This window comes from Montipora capricornis, chromosome 1 (genome assembly GCF_036669925.1).
Source record: "Montipora capricornis isolate CH-2021 chromosome 1, ASM3666992v2, whole genome shotgun sequence".
NCBI classification, from domain to species: Eukaryota; Metazoa; Cnidaria; class Anthozoa; order Scleractinia; family Acroporidae; genus Montipora; species Montipora capricornis.
In genome coordinates, this window is record NC_090883.1 from 22609902 (window position 1) to 22633901 (window position 24000).

Consider the following 24000-nt stretch of genomic DNA (forward strand, 5'->3'; position numbering starts at 1 on the left):
AAACATTTTGACATTTGAAATATGCCGTCATTACATGTGATTTCATGAACTGAAGGGGAAGAAGAACTAATAAATTTATCGTTAAGTTCTTCGCGTTATGGTGAACTTTTGTGCTGTAGTTAGCCGGTCAAACCTTTCTTCTAAAATCAAACAATTCAAATTTGTATTCCGATTGGAGGGGAACGCGTTGCGTGCCATGGGTCAAAACTCATTAACTCCATAGGGCGAACAAAACTTACTTACTCCCTAAGGAAACAACAACTTTAACTTTAGACTCGCACGTGGTCAGGATGTGCACCTTGAAACCAAGTCCAATCGTCCCTCAATGTTGACCACGACTTCACCTCATTGAGCATTGAGCGTCCTCTAGCCAGGAAACAAAACTCACTGTTTCCCTCGGGGTAAGTAGATTAGTGCCCAATATCATCTCTTTGTCTTTTATACACTGACAAAAACAACAAATATCCATGGAAAACAAAAGAGAGTTACACTTCTTTGCTAAAACCAGTTTCAACACTTGAAAAAATCGTTCTTATTAGAAGGATTGACAATACAACACTTGATCACTTAACAGCAATGTTATGGAACCACATCAAACACCAATTATTACTGGAAAAGATTCGGTCATTTTTGTGGCGTTAAAACTTACCGTGGCAACAGGAAAGCCCTGCAAAAACACCCCATATATTGGCTTTGGCTGCTCATATCTAAAAAGCGAACTCGGTGATCGCCATTTTGTTCTTTTTTTTTCTTTTTTTTTTTTTTTTAATTTCAGAAATGTAATCAGCATGCCAGAATGAAAATTTCTGCAAAGTTTAAAAAAAAAATTCTGTGGAACGGATTCAGAGCCACCTTAAATAATTGAGAATTTAAGTAAGGTTTTAAACTTTTTAGAAAGTTTCACCTTAGCCTGCTGACTACTTTTGTGCAATTAAAAAAGATATGGTCTCCGAGTTCGTTTTCACAGATATGAGTAACTAAAACCCACAATATAAAGCGTTTTTGCAAGGTTTTCCTGTTGCCATGGTAACTTGTTACGTCACATATAATAATTGCTTCTTATTCAGGAGTAATTGATGTTTCACATGGTACCACAACATTGCTGTTACGTTTACTGTTAATAGTGACAATCCTTCTAATAACAAGGTCTCTTGAAAAGTGTTGAAACACTAATTCGTTATCTAATTCTCAGAAATTCCGAAATCAAAACTTTTGACTTGCGGTCTTTGCAACAAAATAAGCTCCGTGCTGACTCGTGGCAACTTTTAGCTTCCAAAGTATGAACTTTCAGAGTCAAGTTAAAAATACACGTACTAGAAACAAAACGTCCAAAACTTTGTACTAGAATTTTGTCATTAGAGAGATACAATATAATACATATTTAATTGACTACTCCCCAAGGGAGCTTTTCAAGGCCAATGAAACCCAACGGAAGAAACGAGAACAGGAACAATTGTTAAGAACTCTAACTGACCGGAGGCAGATAAGTTGGTTATTTGCAAGTGCAGCTGTGAGGTTGAACCAGGGCCGACCAGGAACAGGTTCAACCAGTGGTCAGAACGGGCCTTGAAGCCGGGATCTCCGGATCTCGAAGCAATGGCCACACTAAGATTTCCGACGCAAATTTGACTGTTTAAGTGAAGTGGCAGATGGAAACGACAGGCTATTTCTTGTTATAGACGAATGAACATTCTGGTCTTCTGACTTGTAGTTGCATGGGGAGTTAGCCGTTTCCCATAAATATGCATAAACATAAGCCGAAATCTCTCAAATGTCGAGAAACACATGTCTATAACGTTTGTTTTTTTTATCAAATCAATGTGTGACATTTGTGAGACTGAGGAAAATTTGCAAAAATGGATGTTTAAGGTTTAATGTACTCGTGGGAAAGATGCCAGGGAAACTAGTTGGTTGGCGAACGGCGAGAGGACAACTGAAAGTCCCAAACATGATTCGAGTCTATGACCTCCCCCGTAACACCGGGTCAGATGCTCAACCCATTGAGCTACTAGAACTCCTGGGAAGTGAGGTCGTTTAATTAATTTGGTCCTGTATGGACAAGGTCTCCGGGCTCTGCAAAGTCATGCACATACAAATTTTCACATTTAAACGGCCCTGTTCACCGAAAATTCATTGTGCGTCACGTTGAATTTCGGACAGACGGAAAATCCGAAAATCACTGTAGAGTACCATTTGGCAAAATCAATCCACGTCCATCAAACTTATTCCAGTCAGTATTTCAAAATTTTGCATCTTCCAAAACGCTGGAACTATTTCGCAACAGCAACACAGGCGGGCGATGTCTTTTGCGTAAACATGGGCCTTTAGGATGGGTAGAGCGCATGACAACAACACCGGCGCGCAATGTCTTTTTGGATGACATAACGGTGTTACGGAGGTTCTAGGTTCCAGTCCTACCTAGGACTCTCTTGTTTCAGTTTCCTTTCGCCCGTCGCCAAGCAACTAGTTTCCCGAAACGATTTTTCCTAATTACAAGCAAGCGATTTAAAGTATCGGTAAAGACAGGATGGTGTCATGTACGAATCAGGAAGAGTACAAAGAAAAACGGAAACGTATCAGGAAGTCTCATTCCGCAACCTTGAATAGGAACGTGAGAATTTAAAGAAGGGGCGTCGAGATTCCAACAAAAGTTTTTTTTTGGTTTCTAAGGCGGTTCAGTGTGGCCTAACATATTTTGGGCTTTGCGTTTTATTCATTTTGGCAGTTTGGTGCGCACTGAAGTTTTTTCTGAATATATTTTTTGTTCCTTGTATCCGGTGTTTTATCAGGAACAATGCCCCTAAACCGTGTGACTTTCCAGTAACAGTCATGTGCCACCTAAACCAAAGCTTGTCGCAATTGCAAATTTTCTCCTTCAAGTCTGCATATCAAGTGTTCAGTTAAGAAGCGCGAGTTGAGTTTGCGCACGATCATTCAGTAAGCCGCCATGTTAGATTTGAGAAGAGAATTAACAAACGGACGTTTCGGGAAGAATTTCATATGCTGAGCATCGGTCCGCTAAAATTTGTTCCTGTTGCGGACACCCAAGTGCGTCTTTTTCGGAACCCTTAGGAGCTTTAAGATTTACGACGCAGTCGCATCAACAAGAACGCTACTTCAACGAAAAAACGTCCCATCCAGTTGCTTAAAATAGGATTCTTTAAAAGAATGAAATGCCATATTTTCACATTTCATTGAGCTAAGAAAATTAAGTTTATCATAGTTGAGAGCCTGCACTAACTAAAAGAATGTCCAAAAAGAGTTCAGACTTTTTCCATTGCTCGAGCTTTTGGACCAAGACTCAAAAAAAGAAAAAGAAATCGACAATCATCTCTCCCCTACTCGACCCCACACAATATTGTTTGGAAAGTAGCGCACTGAAATCACCGAGGCAAGAGAGTCTTAGCATGCAATGCTTTTAAGCCAACAAAACCGAAAATGAACATTTTGCATGCCGGTGTAGTAGGCTTTACCAGATTTTCAAAGTAATCATTTGTAAAGAAAAGAAAATAACAATAAGATTTTTTTCTCTCTCAAGACAAGGAAATAAAGAAAACAGATCACTTCCGGTTGCCGTGCACGGCTCAAAAACGTTGCAGGATTTTTAGCTCCCAATAGTCGTTTGAGGGCCTGGTTGGTGGGGTAAGGGGATTATAATGACAAGAAAGTTTACTGCATGAAGAAAAGCATTTTTTTTATACGAAAAAGAAATTTAAAAATGTCTCAACAATTTTTGTAAAGAATTGCGATGTTTTGATGATAAAAATTACGGGCAGAAACATACTTATTAAAGACAACGTTTCGGTGTCCTCATGACACCATCATCAGGTCAAATATAATATTTTACAGATAACTCGAATATTAATGTTCAAGATTAAGTTCAAAGTCCCTAGAGGCTAGGTGAAAAGTTTTGCCTTTATCGAGTCACTTTTAATATTCAGAAACGGTTTGTGCTCGCGAATAAGGAACATTTCATACACAAGACAATCAAATTTGCATGAGCATTTCCTAAGAAACGAAACATGTCAGATGTTATTGTTCTTGATTGATGTTGACCGCAATATTATTATTTCAAAAGGATCAGCATGAAAAAATATCGTTGACAAGGCATATGTAAGCTCGTATGTGCAACGACCTGATGTACTGATTTATGCCTCTGTATCAAAGCATAGTATGCAATGAAAGCACAGAAATACATGTAACAGGCAGAAAAGGGAATTTTCGAGTCACGCTTTGAGGCTCAATCACTTTGACTTCTAACTTACAAATGTGGAATCAAAGCATAAATACGAGACTGCATAGCAAGTTATAGAATAGAGAAATATTGAAGCAGCACTAAGGGTACGGTTGGCCATGTGCATCAATTTATTTGTTCATGTTGCTCTTTTTGCGATCAGTGTTTATAATTTTATAAAATTGCTAAAAAAAGGGCTTAAAACTGATCTAAATCTTCATCGCTAAATCATTTTGGCAACTATTGTGCAGGCTTCATAAGTAAAGGTACAAAATGATGAAATATAAGTCAAAGAGCGAGGTTCCTTTTTCACAGATGGCATTAATCAGGAAATAAATGATTAAAAGCTTGTATAAAAACAAATATGTGCAACCTGGCAGAAGCGAAATTATATTACATGACAAAAACTATGATATTTTCAGTAGCTGAGTGGTATCTTCAGCAATAACCATTAGTCGTAATTGTAGCATCCTTGCTTACCATCTGCATCTACAGCCAAAACATTGCACCAATCAAACGAAAAAATATACTTGCAATTCTAATATGGATCTTAAAAGTCTTATGCTACATACTCCACTAAATCGTAACAATAATCAATAAAAAGGAAGTTCAGTATAAAGCTTTTCTTTCACGCACTCAAAACTCTAACGCTGGTTGGTGACAAAATTATGTTTTAAAGCAGCACTCAGTCCGTTAGTACTGGTGAGTAAAAAGCCTACAACTTTACACACGACAACAAAATTAAACATCAAATGAAACTGAGGTCCATTGAAACAAAGGCTCTTTGAGCCAAATCTTTCACATGCAGGTTGCAATCATTCCTTGGCTTGTTACGTATCCTACCGTATACCACTGAAGTGTATTTTGGCGTTCTAAAAATAATGTGCTTTTACATTGTGAAATAAAGTTTTGTACATCCCAAAAAATATAGTTCACCCTATCATTCCATTGTCTTCGAAGGGTCCGACTGAATAAAGTTAACTGTTCCTATGACACCATAATTTTAATTGTTATTCGGCGCGCACAGCATTTTTTCAGGGTCTTCCTTGCTAGGGGGTCGTGCAGAATGAAGTTCATTGTTCAACCTACCGGACTTACGAATAGAATTAGTTTTAGATGCCGCACTAGCAGGACGTTCAAATAGGCCTTGATGATTCTTCTTCATTACAAATAGCTGGTCAATCACTTTCGTAAAAAAACGTATCAGTTTGTTCTTTATAAAAGCTGGAACTATAATGCTAAATCCTGATTTAGAGAAAAAATACCCGATCAGAATAAGTTGAGGTTACGGCTAAGCGACCTTCTTTACTGATTGCCGCAACGGATTTGAACGAGATCGGTTCCACTTCGAATTCACGGAGCCTAATTTCCCGATAAAACTCGCCATCTTTAGAGTACATTTCCACCTTCAGTGAGCCCACGACAAAGACATATTCACCCAACGGATGAAGAGCCAACCCACGAAGCCGCCCTTTGTCCCCCAGGCTGACTGTGAACTCGTGCTTTTTTACACCATCCTCGTTGAATACGATGCAGTCAAGTTCGTTCAGCACAAAGATCTGTCCACCAGGTCCGACAGCGATGTCACATGCAACACTTAGTATCCCTCTTCCAAAGCTACGCTCATATCTTCCATTAAGGTCATACACGTGGACCATAATTGTTGTTAATACCAGCACTTTGCCATTGCCTACTGTCAGTTTTCTAGCTCTTTCTCCCCCCTCCACACTGAACTTCATGCGCAGCTCAGCTCTGTTGAAAACTTGAACTTCCGGTATATTCCGTTCATATAGAACCAGAACGTAGGTATTGTTGTTCTCATCAGTAGCCACATCACACAACTTTGCCCATGCGTTGTCAGTTTGGGGATAAAACTTGTAAATAAATTTCCCACTGTTATCAAAAAGTTTCAAAATGGTCGGCTATAATAAATTCTCCATCTGCGTTTATTGCAATTCCCATGGGGTTGTTCAGCTTGTGATCATCTTCGCCGTCCTCGCCAAATGACCATACAATAAAGCTCTCATGTTCAATGCTAAGTCTTTTCAAGACTTCCGCAATTCGTTGGTCGCTTCTTGGATCGATTTTCTCATCTTCAATGTCAATAGTAGGATAGAAGCAAATATCTATAGTTTCATCAGTTGGTTGCAGGACATCGTTAATTGCGCGATTCACCTGCCAAACAGCTGCAATAATTTCTCTTCGATCTTCCTTTTTAAATCGACCCCTGATGTTTAGTAGACCTTTCTTTACTTCCACTTTAAAGTTGTTCTCAATATCTGGCAGAGAGTGGAGTTTCCGAAGACATTGTTTGCACTCTGGTAAGGCACCTTTCATGGTACTCTTCACCGATAAAGATGACAACTCGCTTGCAGTTCCCAGGATTTCAACAGCTGACGCTAGGATTGCCGCCATCACTCGATACCGAATAGCAGTAATGCGGTCAAGCGTACTGAGAGATTCATTGTTGAAAGCTTCCGTTGCCTTTTCACGGGCCGTTTTGAATCTTTCTTTCCCATCAGATAGCGCTCTCCGGGCATCTCCTACAAACTCCGTCGGCTCCATATTTCTCATTCCGGTAGCGCGAACTATTGCGTCGACAGGAGCGGATGAAGTCAGCAAGCTCATTGCCTCTTTTAACTGAGCTTCGTCTTCTCTCTTTCTACCTCTTCTTGCTGCACCAGGCAATAAGTCCACTGCTTTGTACAGATAACTAATGCCTGTTTTAAGTGTATCTATTGCTGCTAGAAGATCTTTTTTTGACAACGCATCCAGTTTAGACCTAACGTCTTCAATTTCTCGCTCGATTATCTCTCGAATTTTCTGATCAAACACATCGCCATATCTCATCTTTTTCGCTGCCCAATTTTTGGCATTGTTGACCACTAAGCCGAGAGTGCTCTCAAGCAACGATGTTATTATTAATGACATGGCTTCCAACAGATGAAAATTCACAAGACTAGTTCAAAGACAACTGAACTTAGTTGGTTTAATCTAGTTGTTACTGTTTAGTCTGTTTTCAAAAGAGGAGAACAATAGGCACAGCTGGAGAAGATTTTACAAGTCATGGGATGGATACATTACATGAACTATTTATAGATAATTTTCAAGAAAAAAAAAACAATCTTTTTGAGTTGCAGCATGGAATGTGGCACATTTGAAAGGAAAGATTTTTAGGATATTAAAGAGTCTTTATCTAAAAGGCTTGATGATGAGATTTCTTCGTCTTTAGCGATCAGAAGAATTAAGTTAAAATTTCCACTCTTCTGCAGGTCCTGCAGGTCAACTGAAGATCTCTCAACAAACACCTACGGTCACATTTCAGAGCATCGACAACTACATACAAAGCTATTTTTGGCCAGCGTTTTTTATACAGACACTGAAGTTTTCCACCGATGAAAGTTCTCATAATGAAAGCATGGTGCACTTACTAAATATTGTGATGAACAATCGAATGCTCGAAATAACGAAAGACTAAGGGAAACCAAACTATACCGTTACATAAGCATACAGGTTGACTTACGCGTGATTAACAAAAAAATGTGCGTGCTGTCATGCACACGACAGACCAATCTCATCCCCAGACTCCGCGTTTCTTTTGGTCAAGACCAGAGCCAACTCAGAAAGTCCGCGAATCACGGACTTCCGGCTCTTATTCGCATTTTTAGAAATTTGAAACCATAACGGTCGTCAACGATTACAACATTTTGCAATGTATGATTTGCCAGAAATCGGGGATGACGTGACGCGTGAAGGATTCTGTGATCGCCAGGGGGCCACATTGCAGCTCTCTAGAAAGAAATGTACAAAGGGAAGTTGTGTCTTCGTCAAAAGAAGTGATGTTGAACAAAGAATAACGCATTTTCGCCGTGATTTTGTGAGACATGATGGTGACTAATGTCTGTGAGTGAGAATTGTAAGTTTTTGTGTGGTTATTCTCATTATTGCGATGGCGCTGGCAGGCAACTTGCGTTGGCAGGCAACAACATCTGAGGAGATCCTGAGGCTTATTGCTCTTTTGATTTATTTTGGGTTAGTAAAATTAGTGGGGAGTGTACAGAAATATTGGAGCACGGCTACTTTATTCCACGGTCTATGGGCTCGAGCAATCATGCCCAGAGTGCGGTTTTCAGCCCTTATGGCTTTTCTGCACATTGTGGACCCCTTCAACGAGCCTGCTGGTAACAAGTTACGCAAAGTAGAAGCTCTTGTTCAGTATTTTAAAACAAGATGCAGGGCCTTGTACCAGCCGAGGCAACATGTCGCCATAGATGAGCGCATGGTGAAGTCCCGACACCGATCAGGCATCCGACAATACATCAAGGACAAACCCACTAAATGGGGCATAAAGTTATGGGTGCTGGCCGATAGCTCCAATGCCTATGTTCAAGATTTCAATATCTACATAGGTAAGCAGGCAGGGCGGGAAATTAGTAAGCATGGCCTTGGGTATGATGTTGTCATGACCCTAATGCACAACTATCTGGACCAGGGCTATCATTTATTTATCGATAATTTTTATACATCTGTTACCCTTGCCAAGCACTTGTTTGATCGTGGAACCCTTACTACTGGTACTATTATAGATAACAAAAGGGACTTCCCGGCAAGTCTGAAGAATGGCAAGGCATGGGCCAAAGGTAAGCCTAAGGGAACTATGTGTTGGGAGAGGGATGCACCTGTGTTGGCATTGCAATGGGTTGACAACAAGGTAGTGTCAATGATTACTACCGCTGGCAATGCAAATGAGACCAACCTGGTGAACCGGAAGAGAAAGGCCGGTGGTACCTGGAGTAACACAGAAGTACAACAGCCAGAGGTTTTCCACATGTACAATCAGTACAAGGAACAACAACGTAAGTTCCCTGGTAATGAAGCTCTTAGTCGACCAGCTAGCTACACCCTGGCATCGTACAGGGAGGAGCTTGTTAGAGACATCTGTGAACTCCCCGAAACAGGTGCCCCCCCACCCAGTAATGAAACCGTGCGTAATATAAATTTTGACGCTTTTCCCCTAGTTCACTGTCCCATTTATGTAGACGTGAAAAAAGCGTGTGTGGTGTGTGTGAGGGAGGGAAGGGGTCGCAAACAAGTGTACTCCTCCTGCAGTGCGTGAGTGAGTGAGTGAGTGAGTGAAGTCTTTATTTATCGAGGGTAGCTCAAAATAGCATCTAAATGCTAATAAACTAGAGTGCACCTCAGTGTCAGAGGTTACACATGCACGTCACAAAGGAACTCAACTGTTATCAGGTGTTTCACACCAAACGGTTTCAGAACGAGCATATGTAAGTATGAACCCCGGGGTATTTTGAATTGTATATGATGTAAGTACTGTATATAAAGTTGTGTTATCGAGGAGAAAAAAAAACAAAAAAAAATTACCTTAGCATTTTTATATATTTTATGTACTTGTCTTACATGTTGTCTGTTGTTATTACATACTGATGCCTTTTTGTTTTGAGTGTGGGGTCTATCATCTCTTGAGAGATAATGTGATTATCTCTTAAGAGATGGTAGGGGAGAGTGGTGGGTACCCCACACCTTGTTTTTTTGTTTTTTTCTTTTCAGGTATTTCCACGAAGCCACAATTAGTGTAACAACCAAGGAGTGCAAGAGGACTGCATCACTTCAACCACTGTCCCACTAGTAAGTGTAATATGTCATGTCTTGGTTGTAACTCATTTAAATTTGCTGTACATGTCATTACTAGACAGGGAACATTTTAAAACATTTTTCCCTGCTTATTTCTATTAGCCTGGTCTAAATTTGTGCCATGATTTGAGTTCTGCTTATATAATTTATGCAGATATAGGCCTCCATCTCATCAGACTTGGTGATTGTTGGTTGAAATGTGTATTTTTGGGGAACCTATTCACTTATCTTTTATGGGAGATAATGCTTTCCACAGCAAATTTCTGGTCAAGGCAAAAAATAAATTATATTCCCGGGATCAAATTTCACTATGTTTGGGTACGTTTACGATAAAAATCATGAAAAAATTCTACTTTCATTCTTTTTCAGGCAAATTTTCAGGATATCTTCCCCATATGATGTGGAACATTAACTAGGTTCAGCATGTGCTAGCCTCACTGCAACAAGACCTCTAACTTATCACAACTGCAATTTATGTGATAATGTAAGCAAACGTTTAAGCATATATTAATTTCTTAGCAAAAGTTGTAACAACTTGTAGGCTCAGAATTTTTTTTGGTTGTAGCTTTATCCTTTCTCTTTCATATGAGGTATAGTTTTCCTTGCTTATGTAATTACCTTAGAGAGAGACAATTAAAAATACAAAGTTTGTCACTTTTGGCCATTTTTATGAGACAGAAATGAGTTTAATTAAACCATTATTTAAGATGCTTAGACAAAAAGGTTTCTTATGATCATCATACAAGATGATACCTTTGAAAAGTGTGTTGAGAATGTAACACAAACTGTATCCCTGCTTGAAAACTTGGAGTTTTACATCCAGAGGGAAAAATCTATACTGATCCCTTCTCAAATATTGACCTACCTGGGGTTTGTATTGACTTCCACCACCATGACTGTGCAGCTCACCCCTGAGAGAATGACAAAACTCAAGCTTGCTTGTGACAAGTTATTCAAGGAAGACTAGTGCACAATTCAGTTCCTGGCAGAAGTAATAGGCCTGATTGTTTCTAGTTTTCAGAGAGTAGAATATTGCCTGTTGCACTATAGAAGTCTAGAACATGACAAAACCAAGGCTCTGGAGGCAATCAGGGGAAACTTCTCTGCCCATTGTACTATATCAGAACAACCTAAGCTAGACCTGCAATGGTGGTTGTGCAATGTCTCCTCCTTTCGTCAGTGGCAACCCTGATGTCATCCTCCAAACAGACGCCTCTTCCCAGGGATGGGGAGGTGTAAGAGATGAATAACGGACAGGCGGGAGGAGGGATAACAGAGGAAGCATCACACCACATTAACCATCTGGAGCTTCTTGCCATTTTATTGGCCATTAAATCCTTGTGAAACTCTGTGTCGTAGATACATGTTCAGTTTACTTAAGAAAGACACGCCCCATTCGGGGCAATGAGAGCAGCCTGTTTCTTACATATCAGAAGCCTCATAAGAAGGCAAGCAGAGACACAATCCGACGTTGGATACAACAACACATGCAACTTTCTGGGGTTGATGTTGCAGTGTATCAACCCCATAGTGTTAGATCGGCAGCTTCCTCCAAAGCTAAGGCTAACAAAGCATCTCTCTTAAAGATTATGAAAGCATTTGCAAGGTTTTATGACAAGGAAATTGACAACACACAAGCATTCTCCTACACTGTTCTTACAAGTTAAGCCATTACTGCTGTTATATACACAATAAATATTGTTGTTAGACTCATTGGTGTGCAATCAGTAGCTTTGAAATCTCACGTGACTTCGTAGTGCGTATGATGATGAGGCAGAATCTAAAATTAAACGAGACTATCCTGTAAGTTGAAGTTTGATTAGGTTTCTGCCGAGTCATCAGTAGCACAAGAAGTCACTCCTCTACCCGAAATGGGTAGCAATCCTCCTACCTGATCTTCTCACGGTGCTACAGCTGATTGACTCACTCATGGCTTTAACGACTGACCACTTTCTCAATGTTCGTTCCCTGTCAATGTTTGATTTCTCTATTGTTTACATGCAAGTTTATATTATGGATCGATACAAAGATATGTTCCTGATGTTGACGCTCTCCAGGTCACGAAAGAGGCAACTTCAAAGTGCTCTCACATTTTATCAAGGAACTGGATAAAACGGCAATTATTTTCGAATTCCTGGGGAATAGTGTTGGTAATTTAGAGTGTTACAGGGATCGGAATTATCTGGGAAGTTCGCGAAGGTCAATGTCACGCAATATGTTGTTTCAAGAATTTCCTACAACTGTGACTCATCAAATTCAAAATAGTTTGTGACTCGTAAGTTTAGAAATAAGAGTTTACCACGCGGGATGACGTAGTCAGTCCGCGTTCACATTTTGGTCTTTGGTATTTCGGTCTTGGCCAAAGCTTAAGGGACGTTCCAAAAATTTGGCGATTTTATTGGCTGCAAGTATGAATCACGTGTAAGTTAGGTTGCGTCGCAGAAGAGAAAGCTCAAGTCAAGTCTTCAGGAGAAGGTAAGTGTCTCCAATTTTGACTGCCAAATGGTTTTGTTGTTCTGCTTATACGGGATTCCTGTAAGGCGGACCGGGTAGTGGCTTATTTTTATTTGTAGTCTCGATTACGAGTACATAACACCATTAAAAAGAGGGGGTCACCGTGCTCGTTCAGGAGAAAATCCACCATTTTATCACATGATGTGCGCGAGCTAATGCGCGCGCCAATGACGCAAGAAATTATGCGCAGTCTGGTTGCGCGATGCAAAACCAGGGAATCACCTTAAATTCAGAAATCTAGCCAAAGTTCTCACTCAGATCAAAGTGTTACACTCTTTCGAAGATGTTACGGTTCATTACCTAGAGTACTTTTTTTATCGATCATCGCAATCTTAGTGTTATGTTTATCGTTTGTTATGTTGTACACTACATAATCAGGATAATGGGTATGACAATAAACTACATCCGGCAACGAGGCCCCGGTATCGGGATACCGGGGTTTTGGGGAGAATGTCACTACCTCTTAATCGTCGCTGTGCGGGGTCACCCTTGGGCAAGGGGTAGCACCCACTAGCCCCCCTCTTCTGGGTAACCGAAGCGGGTGGTGGATTGGCATTCCACTATCTGTACTTGCCAAAGCCTGGCCAACGGTGTACTACGGCGAAAGAGGGTGCAAATCCCAACGGCTAGTCAGCGGATGAGCCAGCACCGCAGCGCCGACGCGGTCGACAAGGGGTGTTGTAAAACCTAATCCAGGTCTACTTCAGCCATCGGATGCAGTTGGCTGCTCATGTACAGACTGTCTTGGTCCTTCCTTGCCTCTGTACTTTTGCTTCCTATGGAGAGGGCGCTAGCAGTACTGGGAAAGCTGCTTGCTCCTACAATTGCCTAAGCTAGGTGGGAAGTTGACAAGACCTGTGGCGATGGAGTAAAGGCATACCGGCAGGTTTGATGAACTGGAAGCCGCAGCGTGATCTCTACACACAGGCGGTCGGGGTATGATGGTCGTGCTCCTGCTGAAGAACGACAGCATTGCAAGGCAGCAGCTCCGATGACCAGGCAGCTCTTTTCAGAGATTCACTGCCTGCCCCAATTCGGGGAGGGTCCTAGAAAAGGTGGACTAAAAATTACTCGTTCATAAACTCCTGGCTGGCAAGCCGCGGCCAGCGGGAATCCACAACAGCGTTGGAAAAACAAAGAAATCAACTACTAATCTTATCCTGGCATCATGTAATGTCAGAACCCTGTTAGACAATGAAGAGCGACCTGAAAGAAGAACAGCTCTTATCTCTCGAGAACTAGAACGTTACAAGATTGACATTGCAACACTGCAAGGAACTCGCTTTTCTGACCAGGGACAACTCAAGGAAAAAACTCACACCTACTACTGGTCTGGCAAACCATCTGGCGAGCGAAGAGAAGCAGGGGTTGCTTTTGCAATATCAAATCATCTTGTTAAAGAACTTGAGTCACTGCCAACAGGAAAGAATGACCGTCTGATATCATTACGAATTCACATTGGTCAACAAAGATATCTGACACTGATCTCAGCCTATGCACCAACAATGACAAACGACAATGAGACTAAAGAGCTATTCTATCGATTACTGGACAGCTTGCTCTCCGAGACTCCTGCAGCTGACAAGCTCATTCTATTAGGTGATTTCAATGCAAGAGTGGAAAAAGATCATGAAGCATGGCCACAAACATTGGGGAAGTTCGGAAGAGGGAAAATGAACTCAAATGGTGAAATGCTCTTAACAAAGTGTTCTGAATATCAACTGGTTATCACAAACACGTTCTTCAACTTCTCAGACAAGTGGTACTACTCATGGAAACATCCAAGATCTAAGCACCCTACTCTCCTGGACTACATCATTACTAGGAGATCTGATTTGAGGGACTTCCGCAGCACCAGAGCTATGAGGGGAGCCGAGTGCTCTACTGATCACTTCATGATCCGTGCCAAATGTAACATCAAACCAACCTCTCCTCTTCTGAAGAAAAATGGTCAAACCCCCCCAAGAAACTGAACGTAGAGAAACTGAAGAACCAAACTGAGAAAGACAAACTTGTATCCGCGATTAGTGAAAATCTCCCAACATTACCAACTGGTACTATTGAAGAACAGTGGGAAGCCTTGAAAAATGTGGTCTATAGTGCTGCATCAGACGTCCTCGGCAAACCTACTAGGAAGCATGCACACTGGTTTGATGAATCCAATGAAGAAATCATGGAGCTCATCACTGAAATGAATTTCTTGTTTCAGAAGACACTAGATAGTAGATGTACTAGAGCAACAAAGAACAAATACAAAGGCGTGAAATCTGAACTAGAAAAGAAACTGCGAAACATGAAAAACAACTGGTGGACTAAGAAGGCAGCTGAAATCCAGAGTCTGGCATACCGAAACGACTCCAAAGCGTTCTTTGCATCTCTGAAGGAAGTATATGGTCCGCAGTGTGCCTGCTTGGACCCCGTGAAGAGCATTGACAGCAGCGTGCTTCATACGGAGAAAGGCAAGATTAGGGAGAGGTGGAGAGAACACTTCAACCTTCTGCTAAACCCAGATTCCAGTGCCGCAGATGGTGCCAGCAACATCCCACAACTACCTGTCAGGTACCACATGGACGAGCCATCAAATGCAGAAAAACTTGATATGGCCATCAAAAGAACAAAATGCGGAAAAGCCGCTGGACCAGATGGTATACCATCTGAAGTCAGGAAATACGGTGGAGCAACGTTGAGAAACAAACGTTTGCAACTTTTCTGCAATATCTGGTCAACAACAGCAGAAGTCCCCCAGGATTTTAAAGATGCTACCATCGTGACAATCTACAAAAGAAAAGGGATCGTGCAGAGTGTGGCAATCATAGAGGAATCTCACTTCTGTCAGTAGCAGGAAAGATACTGGCCAAAATTCTACAACACCGACTGCAGTCCTTGGCTGAAGACATTCTCCCTGAAAGTCAGTGTGAATTTAGAGCCAACAGATCCACGCAAGATATGATATTCACACTGCGGCAACTGCTAGAAAAGCCAGCTGAGCAACGTCAAACTTTTATTGTCAGATTTCAGTAAGGCTTTTGATACTGTCGACAGAGACACACTATGGAAATTACTGAGTCGTTACGGTTGCCCGCAAATCTTCACCAGAGTGTTGCGCAGTGTCCATGATGGCATGACTGCCAGCATTTGCTGTGGTGACGGATGTTCAGACCCATTTAGTGTCGGACACGGTGTGAAACAAGGCTGCGTTCTGGCGCCAACCCTATTCACTATTTTCCTTGCTGCTGTCCTAAAAAGCATGCCAGAAGAACTTGGTGATCTCTACATACGAAACCAGAAGTGATGGTGATCTTTTCAATCTCAGGCGCCTGGAAGAAAAGAATAAAACGCAGGAACTACTGATCCAAGAGCTGCTCTTTGCGGATGATTCGGCACTGATGACCCACAGTCTTCAGGCAATGCAAGATCTACTGACAGCCTTTGCTGAAGCATCAAAGAGATTCGGTCTATTGATCAACATCAAGAAAACAGAAGTTCTAATCCAAGACACCCATAACAAAAAGTTGAACCCTCGAGTGGTGCTCCTGAATGGTACCCTACTGGCAGAAGTAGACAAGTTCACCTACCTGGGCAGTACCATCTCCAACAACGGAACTATAGATGCAGAAATATCAAAAAGAATCCAATCGGCAGCGTCGGCCTTCGGAAAACTGAGAAGCCGTCTGTGGGACCAGAGAGGAATCCATCTTTAAACCAAGATGAAAGCTTACAGAGCAATTGTAATTCCAACACTTCTGCACAGCTCAGAAACTTGGACTCTCTACAGACGCCACATAAAGAGACTCGATGTGGTACAACAGAGACATCTCCGCCAACTAATAGACATCTCGTGGAAAGACCATGTATCTAATTTTCAAGAACTGGAAAGGGCAGGAATGCCCAGTTTTGAAGAAATGATCACCACGTGTCAACTAAGATGGACGGGACGTGTTACACGCATGGAGAACAGTAGACTACCAAAGGCCGTCTGCTATGGAAAACTAAAAGAAGGCTCAAGAAAAGTTGGGGCACCGCTACTACGCTACAAAGACGCTTTCAAGAGGCATCTGAAGAACATTAATGAGTTATAAAATTGGAGGGAAAAGGCTGAAGATCGCGTGACCTGGTGGAAGGTGGTGGCTGGCGCTGCCGATGCCATCAGAAGAAGAAATGTACAGTTGTGGGCGGGCAAGAGAATGCGCAGGCTGGAGAAAACACCCACACATGCTGAGGCGGCCTACACCTGTGACATTTGCGGCAGGACTTTTGAGGCAGCGATCGGACTGACCTCGCACCTGCGACACAGACATTAACTCCTCTCCGTGTCATCGTCGATATCGACCGACTGCTAATGATGATGATGATGAATCAGGATAATTATAAACTAGCAATAATAAAGGATTAGTGAGGTGCGTTCGAGTCCTGCTTTGTCATCGCCCATCGAGGCTTTTGAAGGTAGTTGTATATATAATTTTTCAGCAATTAAGGTATCGCACTATGCGTATTTATGCAATACCAGCGTTATGGGATTTCCGTGGACTCGTGTCGGCGAAGGTATCACCGGCCGATCCCCCATCCGACAGGGCTTAACTTCAGTGAACCAACAGAAATGGAATTCCTTACTCTACGCAGACAATGACAGTAAATTTTGTATCTGTGCCTATATAACAAAACAGTTTCCATTTACAGTGACTGAAATGAATTTTGTGAGCTTTCGAAAATGTTCCTTAATTAGGAAGGCCCACTTTCGATATATTCCACATGAGGGGGAATAAACTCATACAATTCTTTATTTTTATTCCCCAGAGCCTCGAAATCATGTTAATTGTTTTAACTTGAATTTGAATATATCAAAGTGAGTCTATTGCTCTCGTGAGACATTTGTTCTTTTACAACACCGACGACTGAAAAGGTCCCTTTCCTACAGTCAAATTACATATCCTTACAGTGATCGCCCTTTGGAGCCCTGATCAGTTTCAGATCAGTAACAAATTCCTTGTGTCCTCGCGTTAATCTGTTGCACTTCATTTTTAGAATCCAGGTCTCCCTCGTTGCCACTTAATGCAAGCAAGAACTTTCCTCTAGCAAGCCTGTTTGTGAGTGTAAAAAGACTGTGATTATCGCTACCCATTAAAAGTTTAACTAGACTCTCCGTGAGGGTACACTGGGTTGCCTGTGGTACGTGCACCGTTCCAGTCAATTTTTTTAAAGTCGGGCGGTCATTAAAAGTCATACCAGACGAGGCCCTTTGGCTCACTGGTCCTCACACGTTCGTACGACGAAGCAGACCTGTCCTTACGTAATATGTAGCTCTAACAGTGCACGATATTGTTTTGGTATTGTCTATCATTGTAGTGCCATGGTAGAAGTCTTGGGTAAATAGTCCGAGAAGACATGTGGTTACTAGCAAAGTACTGAACTCAGAAAGATTGAAGAAAATAAATGGGAAGTGAGGAACACTGGCTTCTGGGCTGACATGTTGATAAACTTCTTTTCACCATAAGTTTAAGCGTGCCCTCTGAGGATCTGACAGCTTTGTAATACCGAAGTTCATTGAAGTCAAGCCCTGTTGGGTGGGGTTAGTGTTTGGATGGGAGACCAAAATAATATACCCCTCATAAAACAGAAGCATCGGACCGAAAATACTATTAACGCTAACAAATGCGAACTCTGCAAGGTACAGATTTTGTTAGCTTGCTTTATGCAAAAACAAATATTGATGCAAAAGTAAATTAATAGATACACAGTTTTTAGAAAGAGCAGAAGGAAGTTTCCAGGACGATCGCTCGAGAATAACATATTTACGACATGAAAACAACATTTATTTTGAACCGTGAATATAGAATATAAAAAGTTACGATCAGCGACAAACATTTTGGGGGATTTTTGCAACGTTCAATTTTGTTATTGTACGTTTTGGCTGCACAAATAAATCGCAAAATCGAAAGTGACATCGCCGGAATTCAGCGGGCGCCGTGATGAAGTTACCGCGGCATGTTTACTCGCCAAACAGTGAAGTATCTTTGTCAAATGATGGCAAGATACCGGGTTTTTGTAAGTTTCTTTTTCTGTCAAGTGTTATAAAGTTTGACAATGAAATGAGCGAGGTCAAAACAAAGATCACAATCGCCCAAGTCTTGTTTATGCAAAGTCAAAATTTACTCTCCAAGACGCGTACGACGTTATTTATCACCAGGTAATTCCATCATTTTGGAAATAGCAGCTACTTTATTATTCATCTGCGTCACAATTCTTCACTGATTTTGGGGCTCATTTTGTTGAAACTCAAGCACGCTTCCAACAGGCCTGTGAACCCTTCCAGCTTACAGAGCAATACAAAAAACTTCTCCCATATTACATTTAAACCTTAAGCTCGAAAATTCAATACACAACATGATATTATAATTCACAAAGGCAGAAAATACCACAGAATCCTTTGCTCTTAGAGGCGAAAACCTCTTCCTATTTCATTGCGTGCGTGAAGACAAGAAACTCAATCGTGTCAAATTACCATGTACTTCAGGTAAATACAGCTCACTTTGATTTCGTCTCGACGGGCGATAGATTGTTGTCGAAGTCCAGTACTCGTCGCTTTTGAGATTCCTGCCTAGTTTATCCAACTGACTTTCCATTATTGAGCTCCATAAGCGTATATTTTGTTTAAGGATCCACTAAAACGCCCTTCGCGTTACATGACTTTCGACGCCATTGCAGGCTAAGTTAATGATTCTGTGTCCACCAGAGAAATCTACGCAGTTCCACTACCCTCTCGATCCTAAGTAAAAACGCGCAGAAGGCTCTATGCACAAAGACACCACTTACCAGGGGAGTGACAGGCAAGACTTTTACCGACACGGAAAAAAAAAACTAAAAAAAAAAAAAAAAGAAAACAAACAAACAAAACGCAGACCTCGACTGGGTTTGCCCATAGGCAACCCAGTAATAAGCATGTGTCGCAGTGGTGAGAGCACTCGCCTCCCACTAATGTGAGAGAAGGGGTAGTTTCTAAAGAAACTGTGGTGCTGCGTCGGTGGGGAAGTAGTATACAAAAATTTGGTTTTATCAACGGAATTGATAATGTAAATTGGCCACCGTACAGAGATTCTAAAAGCTGTACGGTGGCCAATTTACATTATCAACTCCGTTGATAAAACCAAATTTTTGTATCCTACCAATGTGGCCCGGGTTCTCTACTCTGCACCAAGAGGTTTTCCTCTTGGGGAGGCACGTGGCCTCATGGTTAGTGTGCTCGACTCTGGATCGAGTGGTCCGGGTTTGGGTCCTGGCCGGGGAAATTGTGTTGTGTTCTTGGGCAATACACTTTAATCTCACAGTGCCTCTCTCCACCCAGGTATTTAAATGGGTAGCGGCGAAATGCTGGGGGTAACCCTGTGATGGACTGGCATCCCATCCAGGGGAGAGTAAAAAAAATTACTTCATGGCACAGAAACCGGGATAAGCTCGGACTCTGATGGGCCACTTCGCTCGTAAACAGACTCCGTTTTTTATCCGGATTTCCCCCTCAAAAACCAACATTTGACTTGATTTGCTTTAATTATTGATTTCATTTTACAGTGTCCCCAAAAGGTGTTTCAGCGCTAGAACGTCTAGTCGTTTAAATAAAGTTCCTTTCCTTTCCTTTTAATAGATCTTAATAAGCTTACATCGATCCATCCCGCGTAAACGTTTCAAGGCGTCTTGTTGTAATAGCTGTAACTACAATTGTAGTTACTTTTGGAAACTCTCTTGGGATAACTATGTAAGAGGCTCTCTAGTCCGTCAGTCGGTGGTTGCTGTTTTGATTCGGGACTTCGTTCCCTTTTGTGATTTCCAAGTGATATTGTGTGACAAGCGGCAAGTGACAGGTGAAAGGATTTTCCCGTTCGTGTGTGATTCTGGCATTCTGCTGTCAAGGTTACAGTTGGTTTCCATGGAGTGCGATACTGTGAAAGAAGTCTTCAGTAGATTTCATCAGAGAAGTACAGTGCCTTGCCTGTGGTCAGATAAGCGTAGAAAAGTATTGAGTCAATTGTAGTGAGATTGTACTAAGCGTAGTCGCTAGCTCGAGTTATGTCCCCCGTTGTTTACAATTAAATAAGTTGCGTTTGGTGGAAATAGCGAGATTATCTTTCTGCCGTTAATTAGTTACCGTAACGAGAGAAACATTTTCTAGATGGTACCTTCCCTTTAAACTGTATTTTACACGTAGACAACAAACACTTTAATCAGAGTCAAAATCTGGAAGAGGATTGGCAGTCTTAATTACCCTTTACGTGCAGTATTGACGACTGATTGTGAAAGGGCATAGCTCACGATAACGGGCTGAAAGCATACAAAGGCGCATCTGGCTGCCGCTATACAGTCCATGATTGATGCCGGAGCACAGCACCACAGCTAGATGGTAATGAAATCAGGCAGTGTGGCCCAGTTGTTAGGGCGCTTGCCTTGAGATCCTGAGATCCCGGGTTCAAGACCCGCTCTGACCACTCGTTGAGTTTGATCCTGGTAGTCCCTGGTTCAACTTCCCAGCTTCACGTGTAAATAGCCAACTGGTTTGCCTCCGGCCAGTTGGGATTCTTAACAGTTTTTGTCGTTCTGTTCTGTCGTTTCCTTGTGTTTCATTGGCCCTGAAAAGCCCCTATGGGGAGCGGGCAATTAAGTATTCATTGTATTGTATTGTATTGTATTGTAATTAGCTGTGAGTCGATTTTGATGAGGGAGGAAAACCGGAGTACCCGGAGAAAAACCCTCGAATCAGGTTATGATCGACTGAAACTCAGTCCACAGGCAGGCCGGGACGCGGTTGAACCCCGGTTCGCAGTGGTGGGAGGCCCGATAGATGGCTACTAAGCCACCCTGACTTCCACAACTGTTAACCAATCAGGATCAAGTAATCATGCAATATTGATTACCAGAAGTGCCCTCGTGATAAAGAAAAAAATACCCTCCATCTCAGCCAATCAGTATTGTTCAGCCTATCAGTATTAGTATCAGTAATTTTGCCCCGAATGTGATAACATGTACAAACACCCATACAGATCTCCCGATCGTACTTTATCTACTACATACAGATGTTTAAGGATGGGTAGCGCATCCAACCGTTGTTATGCGGGAGGTGGTAGGTTCCATTCCTGCCTTGGACAGTGCTCTGATGTTTCACTGAGTTGTCCTTCTTGCCAGTCGCCAACCAACTGTAGTTTCCCGAAAACATTTTTCCTAATTTTCAAGAAAGCGATTTTAAAGGATCGGTAAATACATGATGATGGTATCATGTACGAATCAGGAAGAGTGCGAATTGAAGAAAACTCCCCTTAATTAAGCACTGGAGAGGGGACGGGATTGTTTAACCCTTTGGACAAAGGGTTAACCACACCTTGGTCCGCACAAAAACTATGTTCCCCTTTAAAAGTTTCATGTTGGATTTGAGAAAAGAATTGAGGCCGAACGATTTGATGAGAAATATGCCGAGCATAGACCCTTTGCATAAATGGCGCCCAAATTTGAATAACAATACTTTCTACATCCTTAGCCTCACATTCATGAGAAAAATCCTTTGTCTTGAAACATAAACACATAAACACATAAACTAAGGATGTATCAAGTATTGTTATTCAAATTTGGGCGCCATTTATGCAAAGGGTCTATTGGTCCGCTAAAACATGCCCATGACAACCCACCCGTGGAGACGCGGACGAGACCCTTGAGCACATTCGTGTATATTGTAGCTATTCCGAGAGTTTCTGGACAGAAGTAATTAAATGGCTTGGTGATCAAGATGTTAAGATTCAAAGGCTCTCACTTAAAGATATCTTGTTTCGGGTCTTCTTTCGCGAAGATGAATTATATGAAAACCATATCTTGTTGCTTGCGTGACAATATCTGGAGTCTTGTAGATGCAAGAGAAAGTTACCCCGTATTGGGATATTTATCGAAAAAATTAATATAGCATAACTTGGGACAATGATTGTCAAGTCAAACGTTGATCGACTCTCTGCTCATTACTTGATGTGTGGAAAATATGTAATTATTCTATCTGTCTGATATTCTTGTAATGTTGTATCTTGCGTATTGTTTTTAGTCTAAAGAGATGCTCTTGAGGCTTAGGAAAGCTGTGTGTGTGTGTGTGTCATAAGTGCAGAATGCATTAAAAGTGACTTATGTGGATTGATGTAAGGTTCTCTGTACAGTAGATGTAATTAATATGAAACATATAAACAGCATTAAAATACAAAAAAAAAAAAAAAAAAAAAAACCCGAAGCCCTGTTGCGGACACCCAAATGCATCTTTTCGGAACCTTAAGGGCTTTTAAGATCTGCAACGAGGTCGTCAACGAGAACGCCACAGAACAACATCATCATTAGTTAAAACAGGAAAAATAATCGTGCTGCATGTGTGACACGCATTTTTGCGCATGTTCTTACAGCGCTCTGCGGAACAACGTACTTGCGATATTGCAAAGTTGTAGTTTCAGGTGACGTTTTTGTCGACGTCGCCTTGGTAGATATCTTAAGTCCCTTTTTTCTCCATTATGCCATCAAGACCACATTACAACTATCCACAATGATAAATGCACCAGTCTGTACCTGCGCCACTCTTACGTTTTGTGTCAATTATGCCAATTTCAGCGACGCCGCCTCAGTGGCGAACTATTTTTGTCACATCAAACCTCGTCTCTATGGACTCTCAGCTCTGACATAGTTGATAAAGGGGCAATTGTGGCAATACCCCAACACACATGCGCTGGACAACAACAACAAAAAAAAAAAAAAAAAAAAAAAAAAAAAGAGGAAGACTCGTGGAATTAAAACTTCGTTTAATGTTATTTGTAGGAACAGTATACAGTTCTTTAAATTAGCTTAGCGAGGGACATGTTGGCGACTACCTCTTTGTTTTATATTCTGCATGAGAAATTGAGCGGCGAAAAGGAAGTTTTTGTGAGTGAGGAACAAGGTTACTTCTGGACTTCGTCATGCCTTCCGTGCGTTTTTGGGAAAATGCTTTAACTAAAATCATCCATAAAACCTAAATGTGACAATTGCAAGATTAAACGCTTTAATAGTTGTCTGCCCGAACAGAAGATCGTTATTTACAGAAGACTAGGATCTCTTCTTGTGTTCAGTTTGTCTAGAGCGAGAAAAAACAAAATATAGCCGTAAAAAATGCTGATAGAAATCTCACGGCCATATTCCCAACCTATTTTCCAATTCCTTAGCAACTGTTATCGTCAATTCTTAATTGCTCTGAACTGAACTTCATGTATCGTTTAATTAGTTACAAAACGGGTAGAAATTGGAGTAAATGATCATACTTTTTTGCAGTTTTATACGTCTCAGACTTCAGTCGTGGAACGAACACAGGCCGTTCTTACAAAGCAAACCGCGGTGCTACAGGACAGAGTCACGCAAAAAAATTAACGATAATCCTAACTTCAGAGCAACTTAGAAATTATCGATGGCTTAGAGAAAATATCATGTTGCATATTTTAGAGAAGAGTAAGATCTCATTCAAACCCAAATATCTCCCGCCCATTTTCCTCCCACCCGGGTTTTTTTTTTCGTTTGCGCTCGACGACAGGAGGAGATGGAATAGCCAGACCAGGAAAATTAGGTTC

The 24000-nt window shown here is 41.5% G+C and overlaps 4 protein-coding genes across 4 annotated transcripts; 3 read left to right on the top strand and 1 right to left on the bottom strand.

Annotated features, from left to right (window-relative positions):
* Positions 1 to 4342: 4342 nt before the first annotated feature.
* On the bottom strand, positions 4343 to 7218 carry LOC138027356 (uncharacterized). The gene has a single exon (XM_068874959.1). The coding sequence runs from the start codon at positions 7163 to 7165 to the stop codon at positions 6134 to 6136; it is 1032 nt and encodes a 343-aa protein (XP_068731060.1). The 5' UTR covers positions 7166 to 7218; the 3' UTR covers positions 4343 to 6133.
* Positions 7219 to 8032: 814 nt separating this feature from the next.
* On the top strand, positions 8033 to 9752 carry LOC138052424 (uncharacterized). Its single transcript, XM_068898921.1, has 2 exons — positions 8033 to 8150; positions 8821 to 9752. The coding sequence occupies exons 1-2, from the start codon at positions 8132 to 8134 to the stop codon at positions 9348 to 9350; spliced, it is 549 nt and encodes a 182-aa protein (XP_068755022.1). The 5' UTR covers positions 8033 to 8131; the 3' UTR covers positions 9351 to 9752.
* A 4821-nt stretch (positions 9753 to 14573) lies between these two features.
* LOC138060459 (uncharacterized) lies at positions 14574 to 16101 on the top strand. Its single transcript, XM_068906258.1, has 2 exons — positions 14574 to 15231; positions 15647 to 16101. Exons 1-2 carry the CDS (start codon positions 14574 to 14576, stop codon positions 16099 to 16101), a joined length of 1113 nt encoding a protein of 370 aa, XP_068762359.1.
* Positions 16102 to 16107: 6 nt separating this feature from the next.
* Positions 16108 to 16479, top strand: LOC138060470 (uncharacterized). The gene has a single exon (XM_068906267.1). The coding sequence runs from the start codon at positions 16108 to 16110 to the stop codon at positions 16477 to 16479; it is 372 nt and encodes a 123-aa protein (XP_068762368.1).
* Positions 16480 to 24000: the final 7521 nt, after the last annotated feature.

Bases quoted from the DNA above. Each gene is read 5' to 3' on its own strand.
- LOC138027356 (XM_068874959.1), bottom strand. From the start codon at position 7,165: ATGTCATTAATAATAACATCGTTGCTTGAGAGCACTCTCGGCTTAGTG.
- LOC138060459 (XM_068906258.1), top strand. From the start codon at position 14,574: ATGGAGCTCATCACTGAAATGAATTTCTTGTTTCAGAAGACACTAGAT. The intron at 15,232-15,646 runs GTCAGTAGCAGG...TGTCCTAAAAAG, and splicing joins CATAGAGGAATCTCACTTCT to CATGCCAGAAGAACTTGGTG.
- LOC138060470 (XM_068906267.1), top strand. From the start codon at position 16,108: ATGAAAGCTTACAGAGCAATTGTAATTCCAACACTTCTGCACAGCTCA.